The sequence below is a fragment of the Nothoprocta perdicaria genome, unplaced genomic scaffold (genome assembly GCF_003342845.1).
Source record: "Nothoprocta perdicaria isolate Ctin4 unplaced genomic scaffold, notPer1 scaffold_145, whole genome shotgun sequence".
Taxonomy (NCBI): domain Eukaryota; kingdom Metazoa; phylum Chordata; class Aves; order Tinamiformes; family Tinamidae; genus Nothoprocta; species Nothoprocta perdicaria.
The window spans coordinates 1,029,536-1,045,778 of record NW_020454594.1 but is presented as its reverse complement, the minus strand read 5'-3'; the positions used below and the strand labels follow the sequence as shown (position 1 = coordinate 1,045,778).

Sequence of the window (16,243 nt, the reverse complement as noted above, 5' to 3'; positions counted from 1 at the left end):
CACAAGGACACAGGCAGAATCAGAATGTTCAAGGTTGGAAGGGACCTCTGGATATCATTAAATCCAACYCCCTGCTCCAGCAGGGACACCCAGAGCACGGGGCACAGGGCAGCATCCAGGCTGAAGATCTCCAATGAGGGAGACTACACAACATCCCTGGGCAGCCTGTGCCAGGGCTCTGGCACCCTCACAGGAAACAGGTTCCTCCTCAYCTGGAGATGGAACTGCCTRGGTTTCAACTTACACCCATTGCCCCTTGTCCTGTCACTGGTCACCGATGACAGACTGTGGGCATGCCCATGCTGGGGCCACCAATGCTCACCTAATAGCTCCCGGCTCCGTTTTTGAGTTTAGTTGGGATGGCAATTTTCTTTGTTATCTACCAGCACCATGAAGACCTGTCACACTACCGACAAGAAGCCAGCATTTAAAGAGTGGCTTTTTCGAATGGTGACACTCATTGCCTGGACTCTGAACTAGAGCTAGGCAGCATTTACAGCCTGAGCTTGTCATGGGCTGGGACAGCTGCCGTAGGGATCCAGCCCTTTGCACTCCGGAACCACATCCAGTGGTACCTCTGAGACCCAAACCCTGCCCCAACTGTCACAGCCCTGGCTGGGGCTCTGCACTGACACCGCTGCCGGCTGCCACTGGGGCTCTTTGCTGCGGGTCCCACCCCAGGCTGCAGCCAGAAACCAATCCTGAGCATCTGAAGCAAGGAAAAGGCACCTGAAGTAACAACTGGTACATCAGTAACATGCACAGAAATTAATACAACCTGATGCTTAAGAAAAAGGTATGGTCTAACAGCTAGAGGTGTTGTCTGTTTATTAACAAAGAACAAATGAGTTTTCTAGCCACATTTCTTCCCCTGCTAATACCCCACCTMTCTTCTTTGGAGATGGCATCATAAGATGGCTTGAGCCAAAGTAAGAGTTTGCTGGTGCTGAAAAATAGTTTGGTTTTGTTGGGTTTGCAAGTTGGATTAGAGAGTTTAAGAGCTCACACAACCACACAGTGGATTCATGAGCACTTCTCCCATCAGCAGCAAGAGGTCCATGTGCATCACTCAGGACTCGGGCACAACCCACTCAAATAACCAAGCCAAGCTGATATCGCTGTCACCTCAGTCTCTTCAGCACTCTGCCCTTCCTCTTAATATTGCCAATGGATATCCCAGTTACTGTCAATTATGAGATAATCAMAAATTAAAGAAGAATTGGGGCAAAACTATTTATTTTTCACACTTTCATAGAATCATAGAATCTTTAAGGTTGGAAGGGACCTCTAGAGATCATCTAGTCCAACCCACTGCTCCAGCAGGGAAACCCAGAGCACAGGGCGGCATCCAGGCGGGTTTGGAAGATCTCCAGASAAGGAGACTCCACAGCCTCCCTGGGCAGCCTGTGCCAGGGCTCTGKCACCCTCACTGTTAAGAACTTTCTCCTTAAGTTCCTGTGGAACAGATGTAGAACTGTGCACAGCCACAGCTACCTGGTTGTCAATCCGTGTTTGCTCTCAGTYATTGCCCATAGCACAAGACCTGTCCACAGCACGTTCTGCTCCTCCCACCTGCTGGAGAAAGCAGCTACACGTCCAACCAGAAGCTGCTTCCCCAGAGCCCATGTCCAACTTTAAGCATTCCTGTATAATGTCCCTTGGAAAGCTTTGCACCTCTGCACTCAAGTCGGCCTCTGGTGCTGAGGTCACTCGTGTGCCTGTCCTTCGGTGGTGCCCAAACAGTGGCACCATCCACCAGCCTCTTCCAGCCCCTCTGCCTCCTGCTCTGGTCATTCATCCGGAGGCCAAGGGCCCTGGAGAGCAGACAGGGTGAGTCCTTGTCCAGCCTGACATAAGGACTGTGCTACTCAACCATCGTTAAATGCAGTGCTTGTTTGACTATGGGCAGAAAGAGGAACCGCAGAGTCTCAAAACTGTATGAAGAGAATCTGCTGGAAGYAGGAAGAGGGCCCTTACAATACAGATTAAGCCCTCTTCTTCAGAGCAACTGCATGAGTTAAGTGATTGCTTTTTAATATAAACTCTGAACTAACTATTGGAAAACCAAGTCCTAGTTTAACAACAGAGGTATTTCAGGAGACCTATGCGCAATATTTTTATTTTTTTAATAAAACTTTGTAATTTATAAGCTAAATTATGTCATTGGGGAGTTACGACAGAAAAACACTCAGTTTTTAAACAGATGCTTTGTGCAGCAGCTAATAATTGCCTTACGAAGTAACTGAAACCTTGGCCATTTTTATGATTGGCATTTTGTCAATTAAAAATCCTCCTGGATTAACACTGTAAAGCTCTGTTTCCAACTATATATGCCTTTTGATTTTTTTCACACCATAAATGCTTACCAAATACACTGGGTTTGTGTTGGATTACGGCACCTGACAACTCTTACCTGAAGGGTATGACTTGTGCAAGGGGCAGTAGAGGTTCACCGCACGCTACGGACCTTGGAAAGACTGTGTAATAACTTTTGAATTGGTCATTAACCTTTATTAGTGAACTCTGAGGATCCACATTTATGTGCTCGGGATTTACAGACCAGGGCACACTGAACCCACGTGCAAATTTCTGTCCCTTCTCCTGCACAGAAAGGCACTTCCTCAGCGCCAGGCATCACCAGCTCCATCAAAGGAAGGGCAGGACAGATGAGCAGCAGCTATAAAATTGCAGAGGGTTCAATTACTTAATAAATCAAACATGCCAGAACTGAAGAAAAAATACAAAGTTATCAGGAAGYTTCATAACCCACCTAGTTCCTCTTCCTATACCTATTTTTACCTTACTGATATAATTAATTACAGTTAAGTGTGGCAAACTGTATCATCTGACAAGTTGGCTAAAATTTCTTCTACACAAATTATTATCCTGTTCTTTATAGAGAATAATTCAATATTCCTGCTGGAGATAAAACTGGATTCTCAAAGTCAAATGCTCTGTTTTTGTTTTCTTTTTCTCTCTTAACCAACAGAGCCAATCACTTAGTCATATTGGATTGGCAGCAAACTGACCATAAAAGTTGTTATCACAGTTTTTCAGTGGAAAAGAGCTTTTAAAGAAGAGAGCTACAGAACAAGTCTACTTATTCATTATAAAAAATATATATATAAAAAAGGGAGGTCATCAAGATAATTAGAAGGCCAGTCATCTTTCAGCAGTATTTCAAGTAAAATAATGTTCTTACAGGTTTCTGTAGGTCACAATTTATAGTACATGTAAGTTAATCATTAATGTGTAATAACTGGTGTTTTTGAGGGCTTATGCTACATCCTGCAGACARGAAAACCTACCAGAGTCAATAATACTGCACTTAGATCATCAAAATACAAGTCTCTTCTATTTCTGTGTTTAAGTGCTTCATTGCTAATTTACCAAGTTCAGGAGAAAAGAGAAGCTCAATATATGACAAAGGTATAAAACAGATTACAGGAAAGCTTGTAGTTTAAAAAGGACAGGCATCTGAAACACCTGTTTCTCATGACTGTGTAGTCACAAATAATGGTACTTTTGGTTTCACTGGGTTATGAGCATCAGTCTAAGGAATACTTTGAAGAGGAATTATTGCAGTCTGTACAAGGGACCATTCTCTCTCAGGCGCATAATGCAGGAGTGACTGAGAAGATTTGTACAGAGTTCAAAAAAAAACAAAACAAGGACCTGTTGGGACCAAACATTTGCAATCAAAATCAAGGAGGGGGCTTCAAAGAAGAGAAAGGACAACTGAAAAACAGGGCAGGCGGAAGATACCACTGGTGCCCAGCCACTCCCAGCCGGTGGGCAGCAGCTGCAAACCGCGCTCCAACGCGGAGCCTCGTGGCGAAACGAGGCCGGAGCAGTCGTGGGCGACGCTCGTGCGGCACATGGAGCTCCCCATGGGAGCCCCAGAACCCATGGGCTCCCAGCAGGAACCATCAGCAGCCTCCTCGCGCACCCATCTCATGCCGGGCAGGATGGGCACCCGCTGCTGGCACCAGCCCTTGCCCGCCTTGGGGCTGCCCTGTGCTGGGAGATGGGGCTTTTCATCGCGCTGCGCCAGCAGAAGCCACAGTTTGCAGAGCAGCTTGTGGAGGGAGAAGCAGGGAAGCAGCTCAGCACCTTCTGCAAACAGTCATCTCTGCAAAGCTGCCACAGAATCCCAGAATGGCTGAGGTTGGAAGGGACCTCTAGAGAYCATCCAGTCCAACCCCCTGCTCCAGCAGGGACACCCAGAGCACGGGGCGGCATCCAGGCGGGTTTGGAAGATCTCCAGACAAGGAGACTCCACAGCCTCCCTGGGCAGCCTGTGCCAGGGCTCTGTCACGCTCACAGGGAAGAAGTTCCTCCTCACCTGGAGATGGAACTGCCTGGGTTTCAACTTGTACCCATTGCCCCTTGTCCTGTCACTGGCCACCACTGAGAAGAGCTTGGCTCCTTCCTCCCCACATTCCTCCTTGCCTTTAAAGACAGGCAGGTTGCCTGAACTACAATGCATGGTGCTCACATTACAGCATTTGTCTGCCTCCCAAGCATCCCAGAAGCTCTTGGACACCACCACTTACAAGGATTACATATTTTCAGTCTCTGGCAGCGCTAGAGTTTGGCAGTTTGCAAACCCTTCTCATGTGACCATTGATGCCAGAAAAAAAAAGTTAACAAAAGTATTCATAGAAGTGCAGTCTCACAGTTATTCAAACAAACCTAAGTTCATACACAATATATTATACTGAACATGAAATCATAAAACTATCAACTAGGAAAAATTCACACAGCCACATTAAGTGGTGCTTAAGTGACGTGTTGAGAAAATGCCAGTTAGAGGGTGAATTACTAATGTGAACAGCAAGTGAATAGTTGGCAAGAAGTCKCAGCTTGTAATAATGTTTAAGTATGTAAAGGCTTCTTGAATAATCAGCTAACTTATTTGTACAGTCACAATCTGCTCACAGATAGTTCACTACAAAAAAAAGGAGCTGTATTTATCAGATAAAACCACTTGCTGAGAGCAGTTCATGTCAAATTACTACTCTGTGAATTGTAGCTCACATCAAGTTTTGTAGGGTTTTGTTTTGGTTTGGATAATAAAGATTGTATCAGAATATGCCTTCAGAAATAATGTCAAAAACATGACAGAACCAGTAAACTAGCTCTTTTATTGCAAWCCTCCAACCTTGGAGACAGTACAGACAAGAAACGTAACTGCTGAGACACATGAACAGATCGAGACACATTAACAGATCCTAATTCTGTAAAGTATCTACCAAGCCTTTCAGACACATTTAAAAAACAAAAACAACCCATACACYTCACATGATTAAGATTTTTTTTTTAATTCAACCTTTTCATAAAGAAAARAAAAGCTCTTCCTGTTCAGATTTTTTCCCCCTCTCTCTTGGATTACATTTTATAACAGAATTTATGCAGAACATCTGTATTTTCACAGTTCATCACTAGTAGTGATTCGAGGTGAACAGCTTGCTGAGCATGCTCACGCCAGGAAGCCATGTGAATGTGCCCACTTTATGGATAATCACATCTCTGCAGGAAAYTCAACCCCTACATCCATACAAAGTGCAAATTACTGCTTCTTGGCCAAAGAGCAAAATTACTTCAGCATGTATCACTATCAGTTATTAAAAGCAATAAATAAATAAATAAATAGAACTCAAAGAGATTTAAAGGGATTTGTAGACCTGTTAAAAACAAAGTCTTTCAGTTACTTTGAGGAGGATTAAGCAAAATTCCATTTTATCTTTATCAATGGCTGACAAGATGAGCAGTTTGGATTGCAAGTGCTCTGTAGTAATGATATTAAAGCTTTTTTTCCCCCCCTCCTRTCTTGTACAGAATTAACAGCATTCGATACTACTATAATTTTGTTTCCTACTGCTTTTGTCATTAACTTTTTCTACTAAGAGCTACTGACACCTTGTTATAAGGAAAGGGTACAGAAATGTCTTTATAGCAAACCTGTAAGGGTGATATCGTCATCTTCTATGATTTGCTCCTCTGCGACATCGAGAGAGCTCTCGGTGATCATGTCACTGGGTTCATCCACACAGGTTAAGCCGGAATAATTGTGCAGGAGGTCTGCGCTGGGAACATGTTCCACAATGACAGCAGGGAAAATAGATGGATCACCAAGCTATGAGGGGAAAAAATATTAAAACAGTTGGCTTATATGCAATCTTACCTCGTGCAAACGAATAGCTCAACAGACCCATACCACTGAACATTGGCTGGTCAGGGAGGAGTACTAAAGAGCAGGTTGACTTTCAATACCCCAAGGAGAGCAGCTGCAGTGTCCAGCTATGGGCCAGCTGCTGGGCATCACCGGAATATCCCAGTACAGCAGCTCTGCTCTCTTACATGTAGTTCTGCACAGCCTTGAGAGCATGTGCAGTGTGGAAGCTCACTGGCCAGAGAAGGGGCACAGGGCAGTAAATCTCCAACTCAGCTGGTGATAACCCCAGCATCTTGCTGCAAAGCCCCAACCTTTCGGGCTCCTGGTYGAGGTGGGGCTGGAGAAGCCCCACAGCTGTGAGGACATGGGAAGAGTGGCCAAGAGTTGGAACAGGCTGCCCTGGGAAGTGGTAGAGTCTCCATCCCTGCTTGTGTTCAAGAAACGTGTAGATAAGACACTTAGGGACACGGTTAGCAGGATGGTGGTGAGGGGTTTACGGTTGGAGACTTGATGAGCTTGTGGTCCTGAAGGTCTTTTCCAGCCATAAGGATTCTATGACACAGGATGGTATTGCAGGCAGGACACCAGGTGAAGATGACTATTCTAGCTGTAGTCAGAGGTGTAAGGGAGCTATTGATACACATCACAATACTTTCCCTCTTGAATTCTTATGTCTTTATTCACTTGACACTGTTCCCCACCTTTTCCTTCCTACGTCTACTCTCATCCTCCTCTTTTGACAGTTACTTTGTATGAGATACAGAAGAAAAGGGCAGCTGGGAAAACAGAATCTGACCAGCAAGAACCACAGTAATGCACACGTTCCCTCAGAAGGCAGCAGCCATTCAACAGGAAGAGGTTTTCGGAACGTGCTATTTACTACAGACAAAATATTTTTCAAAGCAAGTCTGTTAAAATGTCATTTACAGGAAGAAAGTCATAGCTGATGGCAGCASAGCTGGCTCAAAGAAAGCCTAGTGTAACTCCCAGGCAAAAATAAACCACGTTATGAATGTTGCAGCCCTCAAAAACAGCAACAGAAGAGGCTGCAGAAATGTGAGTTTCTACAAGAAAAACAGTATGTGTGCGTTTGGCCTCACCTTCCACAGAAGAACAAAGACACACACAAACCAAGCAGGTTACTTAACCACACAAGAGCCTCCTCAGCCACGCTGAGGAGTTTGCTCAGGCTGCTCTTGTCTCTCAATCTTGCCACTGTGCAGGGCACAGCCCAAAGAAAACTGCAAGCCAAAGAGCCAGAGCTGCTGGCCCAATACAACAACTGCTTAAGCAACTGCCAGGGAAGAGTCTGGGAGAGCAGCAAAGTAGAAAGGGTGATTAAAGGTCCGGAAAGGCAGTAATTGCCATTTTTAATTGCTCAGCGTGTCATAAAACACGGCTTGCCAGCAACTGTGATAAAGGCAATCAGGAAAAAAGGGAAGAGATTAATAAGAATTCAGAAATCAGTAAATAAAACCAATATTTCTGTGGACTTCCATCATATCCTGGCTGCAAAACAAAAGTGACAAAACAAAAACAAAGCAAAAAAAAAAGTAATATACCATATTCCATCAAGCCAACTTCAAAATAAAACAAGGACAACATGGTAGGAGATCAGGAACAATAAGCAAGGGGCAGACTAACTAAAGCCCTCAGGCAATGAGGCTGTCAGGTGATGGGCATGTGTTGAGCCAAGCAAGGGCAGAGCTTCCCCTCCACATCTGCTGCGGGGGCCTCCACGACGTTGTGTCTTGTCTGGGCTGAGAAGCTGGGGCCCACTGCTAGTCAATGGGGCACTGGTCTTTCTCAGAGAGCAAGATACTTGCATGGTGCATCCCACTTGTTCAGGCATACCAACAACTCATACGATACCAACAACTCACACGCTGTTTGTTTCCAGGCAAGAACAGGCACATAGATGTGATTAAGTAAGAGCAAAAAAAGATAAAACACTGCAAACAGAGAAAAAAAAAAGAATACTGTATGCATAGTAAGGATTTATTCGCCACATGTTCCATAAACATGACCTAGAGGGAAGATGGTCCATTACAATCTCAAAATTTAAGCTACAAAAAAGTGTAAGCATCCCAATTTCCATTATATGCCTCAGCATAGAGCTTGTTACATACATTATACACATATATGAGTAACTACATTTCAGAAAATGACTGCATTCTGTTTTTAGATAAATTGCACCCTAAAAACCTCCATTTCCCTATGGTGCCTCTAGAACCTGGGGTGCCGGTCCTGGGGTGCCCATTTCCCAYGTGGACACCCCCAGTCGTGTTCACGTTCATCTGCACTTGGCCTCCCTGCAGTGCCTTGGAAATGGGCTGTCCCTTCCCCTCCTCTTGGGTTGCAAGGCACTTCAGCAAGGGCTGCCCCTGCTCAGCAGCAACTTCTGCATTAAAAATAAAAAATACTCTGGCTCCACACCGACCTTCCTGGCTCCACACTGACCTGCCTTAACAACTACAGTTCTCGGCACTGACTTCACTCCTGAGATGCGGAAATGCCTCCAACTCCCTCCTTCTTCAGTGGGGCTCAATCACCAAAAGCTGTTTCAAAATGAAGCATTAGAGGAAGCAGATAAAACCAACCAGTTCTTAAGCATTTTTATCTCAGTCTTTCAAAGCTTTGCCTATATTCTATGCTAGCAGGCAKTAACTCTGCAGGGAAACCTGATTGYAACAGCCYGATCCTTCCTTCACTTCTGCAACGTGCTTCAGCACTGACCAAGATCTGTTCCCCATATTACTGTGCTAAGTTTTAGCAGCAGTTGGTTTGGTCAGTGTGATCTAGTGTCATCTATTTTGCAAGGTTAAAAAGAAAAAAAAAAAAAGACACATGCATACAATTTCAAATTAATCTGAAACACATTTTTTGCAAAAAATAGTCAACTACTTTTTTTTTGGTATCATATTTGCAAAGAGTTGTGATTACCCAAGCATATCCCTTAGTTTTAAATGCAACCACTGGAAGGCAAAATTTTATCTCAGGGCTTCTGTAATTTTCCTGACTTCATTAAAAAAATCGTGAATCCCAAGCTAAAATTCCTGTAACTCCATTAAATGCAGTGATGACACTGTACACATTTAGAATTGCAGAAGAGTCTGTGTTTACTACAGCTCCTTTTCGTGCTGACGTACAAACAGCTTTACAGGGGACAACCAGTCTTAAGGACTACTTGCTTTCACCTAGAAGGCAGTCAATCAATTAACAGCAAAAACAAAACAAATAATCAAACAAAAAAACTCAAAATAAATTATTTTTAATACAAACTTTTTTCCAACACGCACATAAAAAAAGAGAAAGTGCAAAGCAGAGAAAATGTTTATGGAAATTAGAAAAGTAAATAAAGCAAGCTCTGAATTTCAATAAGTCAGCAACATAGGCCAAGAAGCAATTTTGTTKTTTCTCCTTTTGCCTGCCTCTGCTGCTTCACCTTGCTCGTGCCACCTTCAAAATGAAGTTACAATGTGACATCCCAGCTCCGCTATATTTTGCCTTGGCATCAGCTACGTTTGCCAGAGGAATGAAGTTGAGCTACRGCTAGAATCTTCCTCAAGTCTCAGGCACTGAAAAGACCCACACTCTTCTCATACAGCAAGCCCAGTAAGAAACAACTCGAAATTTCTCCTGGAAAACTACAGTGACAGCCTCCGATCGGCTTGGAGCACTAGGGGAAGCTATGTGGGAAGAAAGGCATCCAATTAACATAAGCGGAACAAACAAATCAACCAGAACAAACTCAGCGGAGAAATGTGCTCTGTAAGAGCAACAAAATCTGAAGCTGAGCTTCATTTGGTCATTCCTTCGGAAGGAAGCCCTTCACAAAATGAGGTGGATGATTTAGGTGACTAAAACACAGGCTTCAGTTTTCCACCGCTCACGTTCCTCGATGGAGATTCCTGTGGRCCAGCAGCACAGGGGACCTCTGGACTTTGAAGGTGCTTCCATGGCTGGGATGTGAAAGGACTCAGTTTCACCGTGGGATTTTGGAGGTAGATAAATTGCTTTCTCCCCCTTGCCTTCTCAGCGAGACAACTTTGTACAGACCTCCCAGGCATATACTGAAAGCCCTCATAAAACTACAAGTGGCCAAAAGGTCAGACTTTCTGCAGGAGCTGGAAGTGACCAGAAATCAGGACCTCCCTCAGCCTTGAAGGGGCTTTTTGACTCTGGCTCCTCCAGCATGCGGGAATGACTTAGCTGTTCGGAAAACCTATGGTTTTCCGTGTGCTAGCATGCGTGTTTTCCATGTGCTAGTGCTTGCACAAGCCACTAGCTCCCCTCTCAAAATTACAAAGATTTTTTTCATCCCTTTTCTTCCTGGTCATCTGTACACTAGACCACAAATAAACACACAGAAAACAGGGGTGGAAAGGAGCCAAAAACACTCCAGACCCCACAGTATTTTCTAAACTCAACAGGATAAAGTTGACAGGAGAGAGCGTTTCCCGGTCATGGAGCATGATGTGATAAARTCCCTCCCATTGGCATCTGCCACTGGCTGAAGGTTCTCGTTTGCAAAGGGGTTGTTCATAATTAATCACTGATTAAGCAAGACTTTTAGCAATAAATYAATAGCCATGAATTATGACTTCCCCGGAACACTGAACATAGCTGCAATATAGGCCATAAAGCTCTTCCCACAGCTCCTCCAGCTCCTGACAGCTCTGGRCAGCAAGGGACTCGAGATAAAGCTTTGACAAAGAGAGAATCGAGATCTAAGTTCTTTCAATTACAGCTTTCAAGACCCTAGCAAAAATAACTACTCAAAGATTAGCTGATTGAACTCTGTATAAAAATGATGTGTTTCATGCTCYGAGAAAGTTCAAAAACCAAATCAAATACTGTTTTGATCAAAACAGAGCACTCCCAGAGCTAAAAACTTTTCCAAGTAAACAAACTGTGATGTCTGTCTCCAAATAYGATACATCTTTGCAGGACTGCAGAGCTTTGGTAGCTCAGCTCCCTATGTTATAAGAAGCAGATATACACATAATTATTCTTTTGGGGCTCATGTTACACTACAGTTAATATTATACTACATACCCTTGTTCTAGTTAAATCTTTCKCCAGCTCATCAGATCGTTCCTGCTTAGGAACCCAATTAGGATCTATCTTCATGCAGCCATCTCTATATTTGCCTGAATCTTTCCTCTCTGAACTGAGACAATCCGCTTGTTGATTCCGGAGCTTGTGGCATCCCTGCATTTGGAGCAAGGGACCTTCCACTAGGTACTGGCTTCCACAGCTTCCATTTCTTCATCTCTAAAATAGCTCCAGGACCTCATGTTTCCTTAGGCTTAATCTAAAATAGGACTTATTTGGATTAGGAGGTAAATGCTAAGTTTAAGTTAGCTCTTCCCTCGAGAAATGTGTATTTAGGAAGGAGTCACTGGGCTGCTGGTTGTATTTTTGAAGTTCTTCAGCTGACCACATAAAAAAAATTGTGACAGGCACAAGGCAGAGACAAACAGGGCAAACCCATGTTTGCCTCCCCTCGACCCCTTTTATGGGATTGCAACGAAGTGGCCTCCCCTTTTCAGTTTTCCCCTTTCCCATTGGCCTGTAAATTAAGAACAGCAACAAACAACAGAGCTAATAAATGAGGCATATTTGCCACTATGCTTATGCAATTCCCATATCTAAATCCCCAGGCTATCACGAGCTCTGGAAAAATACAGGGAAGGAAGTTACATTACTAGTTCCACCCTAAACTGAGTTAGCACTTGAGACAGAAAACACTCAGTTCGTTGAAATGCTCATATGACTCTGACAACAGCAACAGCCCAATGGCAGCCAAGGATTAGCCCATACGGAAAACCCAGAGACAAGATTGTAAAAATCAAAGGCGTTTTCAAAACAGGAGAGAAAACTGCTTTTCACATGCACACACACACTAAAGCCTGCAAGGGCTTCTCAACCTCTTAAGGACTGACTCTCAGTAGTACAGAGATATCTGTTTTCTTATTAACAAATGCAAAATCCTACCATTAACAACCACCTATGCAGGAGCGGCCTTATTTTATGGTAGGAATCCCTCCCTGAAGCTCCAGGACTTACAGGATGTGGTTTAAGCGAATCTACACCTGAGCATCTCATGAGAGAAAAACAGATATATCTTCCCTGCTGTGTGAAAGAAAATAATTTGAATGACTATGAGGCTTAATTCTGAATATCTGGCATATGTACAGTAATGCAATTTAGAAGACAAACTAAAAATGGAGGATCTTCTAAAGCTTCTTCTAGTCATTCACAGTGACTGTTAGTTTTATTCAGCATCTTATCCTAGCACACTAGAACAGTTGAAACAAACAACTAAACAAGTTAAAATGACTGCCAATCACCAGATTTCAAGAAATTTTGCATCACGAAGGGCTCTCCTGACACAGGCTGCCAAAACAGGCGCAGCACTTTCAGAGGGGAAGGTCTGCAACGCTGCAGAACTTAAAACATTTCAACTGACTTCTGCTCCACTCACGCAAGTTACAGGAAGCACCAGGAAGCTTTTGAAACACTGTAAAGACTTGCTGCAACAATCATTGGGTTTTTGTGTGTTTCGTGTGACTTTTTCCTTAGGTTTTTCATAATACAAACAGCACCAACTTGTACAAATGCGGCTTCTCGCCCTGCCCCATACCTGCTGCTCATCCTCCATGACGTTGCTGGCAAATTCAAACACGAGCTCATTCTGCTGCACAACTGCTGCCATAATAACGCATTCCCAGGTCTCAGTTCCACATAAGAAAAATGGTCTCAGACGTAAAAGGGCAGAAGAGAGTGACCAAGATCCAGCTGGGCAGAAAAACAGTCGCAAAAATAGATCAAGTATCGGTTTTAGTACTTCTCAGGCTGTCAGCCTTCCTGGGTTTTCCTCTTCTCCAAGGTAAACAAAGCAAGGGAAATCCTTTCCTGAGTTGTTCTTCCCACTCGGACAGCCCTTTATCACTGTGGAGAGGAAAAAAATAATAATAATTAAAACCAACTTCTTTAGCTACATGAAATAGTAGAAGTCGCAATAAAGTGTGCTCCAATTTACAGATATTTTTATCATACTGTAATGAAGTTTGACATCTCTGTCTTCAAAGACAATACTTATACTAATTAATACAACTTTTTTTTTTTTTTTTTTAAGAGAAGGAAGATGTATGCTTAGGAAAAAAGTAAAATGAAACTGTTTCAGGAAATAAGAGAGCAGTTTAACACTTTTACTATGAAGCACTTTGAAAGTAAAACAAAGATAAGTTATGAAAGTTAATGAAAAAGTTCACCTCTTCATTTTGATTCATCCATTTTCACATTAAGAAATCTTATCTTTAAGATGCATTCAAAGCAAAAAAAAGCCACATATATCATAACCCAGACTGATCTGCCTTTGGGACACCTCAAAATCTATCACCTTTTCTTCCTTACACACAAGCCTATTTTTGCAAAGTTTTTACTTCTTTTCCAAGTAAAAAGTACTCAAGCTTCATACATACAGTGTCAAGTAAGTAAAACCAATAAATATTCTTTATGTAGTCACAGAAAGTCACGGAGTTCTTGCACAAAACTGGTCTCCAGCTTCTTTTCAAAAGTGCCCTGTAAAATATCCTTATCTCTGCCCCAAGCTTGCAAGCGGCCGGAAGGAAACGGCACTGACCACGTCACGGCAAATGAGAAGAGGCAAAAGGCTCCACAGCACAATAGCAAAATAAAGAAATAAATAAATATATTCACAACTGAGGAATGCAAACAGCATCACTGCAGGGATGCGTGCTTACAACTCCCACGTTTTCATTTATTCAGCAGCAATTAAAGGTAAACACGGCTAAGACGAGCTCAGCAAGAAAAACAGCAATAAAAAGGAGAATAAAATATAACCTTTTCAGGCAACTTACATAGTCGACACATTCTGGAAAAAAATAAGACGACTAAGAGGACACTTTGAAGACTAAGAGGAGAAATAAGTATCTAAAAGTGGGAAGTAAGGCCAGTGCTTTGGTGTCTAGAATTTAAACCCMCTTGTGTTTAAGGAAGTGAAACGAGCGGTGAGTGACGTTTTAGCCAAAACCCTCTGAGCTGCCTTTGCTTTGGGGCTGCTGTCACCTGTGTAAGGAGCTGGTACTGACCCCGGGCCCATTTTGGGGACACATACTTGGGCCCAAACGGCTCCCACCGAAATCCTTGGTGGAGACGCCTGGAGACTTCAGGAGAGGAGCCCAGTGCCACCTGTAACCTGCAAGGCCTGCGTTGGCATCGGAGCATCGCTGCTCCCTGCTCCTGTGAAGGCTAAAACTTTAGCTCCACATCAAGGGCATCTCCCTCTTCCCTGACGCCAGGCACTTTAGCAAGGGAGGATGTTGCTGTGTGCTCCTACTCCCTCACTCTAGGAAATGCACCAGCTGCTTTTTTCCCATACAGACTGTGGTATTCCCAAATTCCTACGCAAAGATGACAGGCCATTCAAGGAGTCTCACTTAAGTCACTGGATCCTACCTACCCTTCTAAGAAACCAGGAAACCCGAGACGATGCAGACAGGAGAACCTCCCCAGCTTCCACAGAGTGATCTGAGCAGCAGTTAAGCACTTCACAAGCTAAGTCACGACCCTAACCAGAGAGCATTTTCATTAATGGGAGCTACGAACAGGAAAGGAGGTGCTTAGGAAACTGTGTCAGTTCTAACTGTTCAGCCTCGAGCCCTTTCATTCTGCAGAGGGCCCTGAGTTTTCTCTGTGCAAGGCAATGGCAGGGAAAGGCTTGTACGCAACCATATAATCTAGGGTAACTTCCTCAGATTTATGTATTTGCCTTTTTTTTTTTTTTCTTTAAGAAGAAAGTTAGGAGAGTTATACAGAGATGCCATCGAAGTGTGAGCAAAAATCAGCTTGTTTTATCTTGAACCCTTAACATCCTTCCTGTATGCTAACTTGAAATACATATACCTGCATACTAATACTTCCTATAGTCAGCTATCGAAATTGGTCAATAAATGTCAATAGACACACACTGGTTCTTTTGTAAAACAGACTAAGAAATAGAAGTTTATTTCAGTACAAATTCTATTCTAGTTACTGCAAAACCATAAATTACAACTCTCCAATATGGTATTTTCAAGTCGCTCAATGACATGAAGACACGCTTGAAAGGGCAGTGAAGAGTCATCTCATTCTAAAGGATCACCAGGCAAATATGAGCACCTCCTCAAGGGAGATTTATTTTAAAGTGAGAGGGAAGCTAACTGGCCAGAGAGAATGAGAGCCAGAACATATAAAGAGCCTAAAATCATCTTGGTTATACAAATGGCAGCCACGCGAACCAACACAGGATGCAAGCTCAACAACTTCCTAATGCCAATAAAATTATTGTTAATTAAAAAATAAAATAAAAAACAGGCTACATGAAAAGTTTTGAGATGTGAGCTACCCACAAGTTAATGTATAATGAAAATTGAAGGCATGGTCAGCACACAACAGATTTTTCAAGTTATATACACTATATATATTACACATTTTATATATAAAGTTCACATATACACTGTAAAAGGTGTATATGGAAAAAGAGTATTCTACTCTTCCAGTACTGCCAGGTCATTATTCTGTCAAATATTAGCATTTTTGCAGTGGATTCCACAATATCAAGGCAGACAWTAAGGGTATATAATCCCCAAACTTTGGCAGCAGAGCTACAGACCTTTTYCTGTTTTCTTTTAAATTAAAAGCTCAGTGCAAAAATGGAAGTTGTGATTTGACATCATTTAGGAGACTGCAATAGCATAATGCATTTGATCCCAAAGGGAGCCACAAAAACACTACTTACTTTGTGTGGTCACATCAAGTTATGCAGCAATGTAAGTTCTTAACATGCTGATTCCTCTGCAGGATCAGATATTTAGAACATGTTTTTATAAATTTTATAAATTTTTGACCACTGTGGGGGAAAAAAAAAAGAAAAAAAAAACAAGGTTTCTACAAATAGAGCAAAAATACTTTTTTTTTTTTTTTTTTAAAGAAAAGTGCGCACATGTAACCACAACATAATGGCCAAGGTCAAAGACAAGTGACTGAACAGTTTCA

General features: G+C 42.8%; 1 protein-coding gene across 2 annotated transcripts in view; it reads right to left on the bottom strand.

Moving 5' to 3' along the window:
* ELF1 (E74 like ETS transcription factor 1) overlaps nt 1-16,243 on the bottom strand; it is a 48,317-nt gene that overhangs the window by 22,675 nt on the left and 9,399 nt on the right. The window contains exons 1-3 of one of the 2 annotated variants that reach the window (XM_026034495.1): nt 15,987-16,092; nt 12,828-13,135; nt 5,965-6,139 (exon numbers count right to left, since the gene is read on the bottom strand). In XM_026034495.1, coding sequence (XP_025890280.1) covers nt 5,965-6,139; nt 12,828-12,899 — 247 coding nt within the window. In that variant the 5' untranslated portion in view covers nt 12,900-13,135; nt 15,987-16,092. Of the gene's footprint in view, nt 1-5,964; nt 6,140-12,827; nt 13,136-15,986; nt 16,093-16,243 lie in introns of those variants that run through there. The other variant, XM_026034496.1, reaches the window with a different exon arrangement.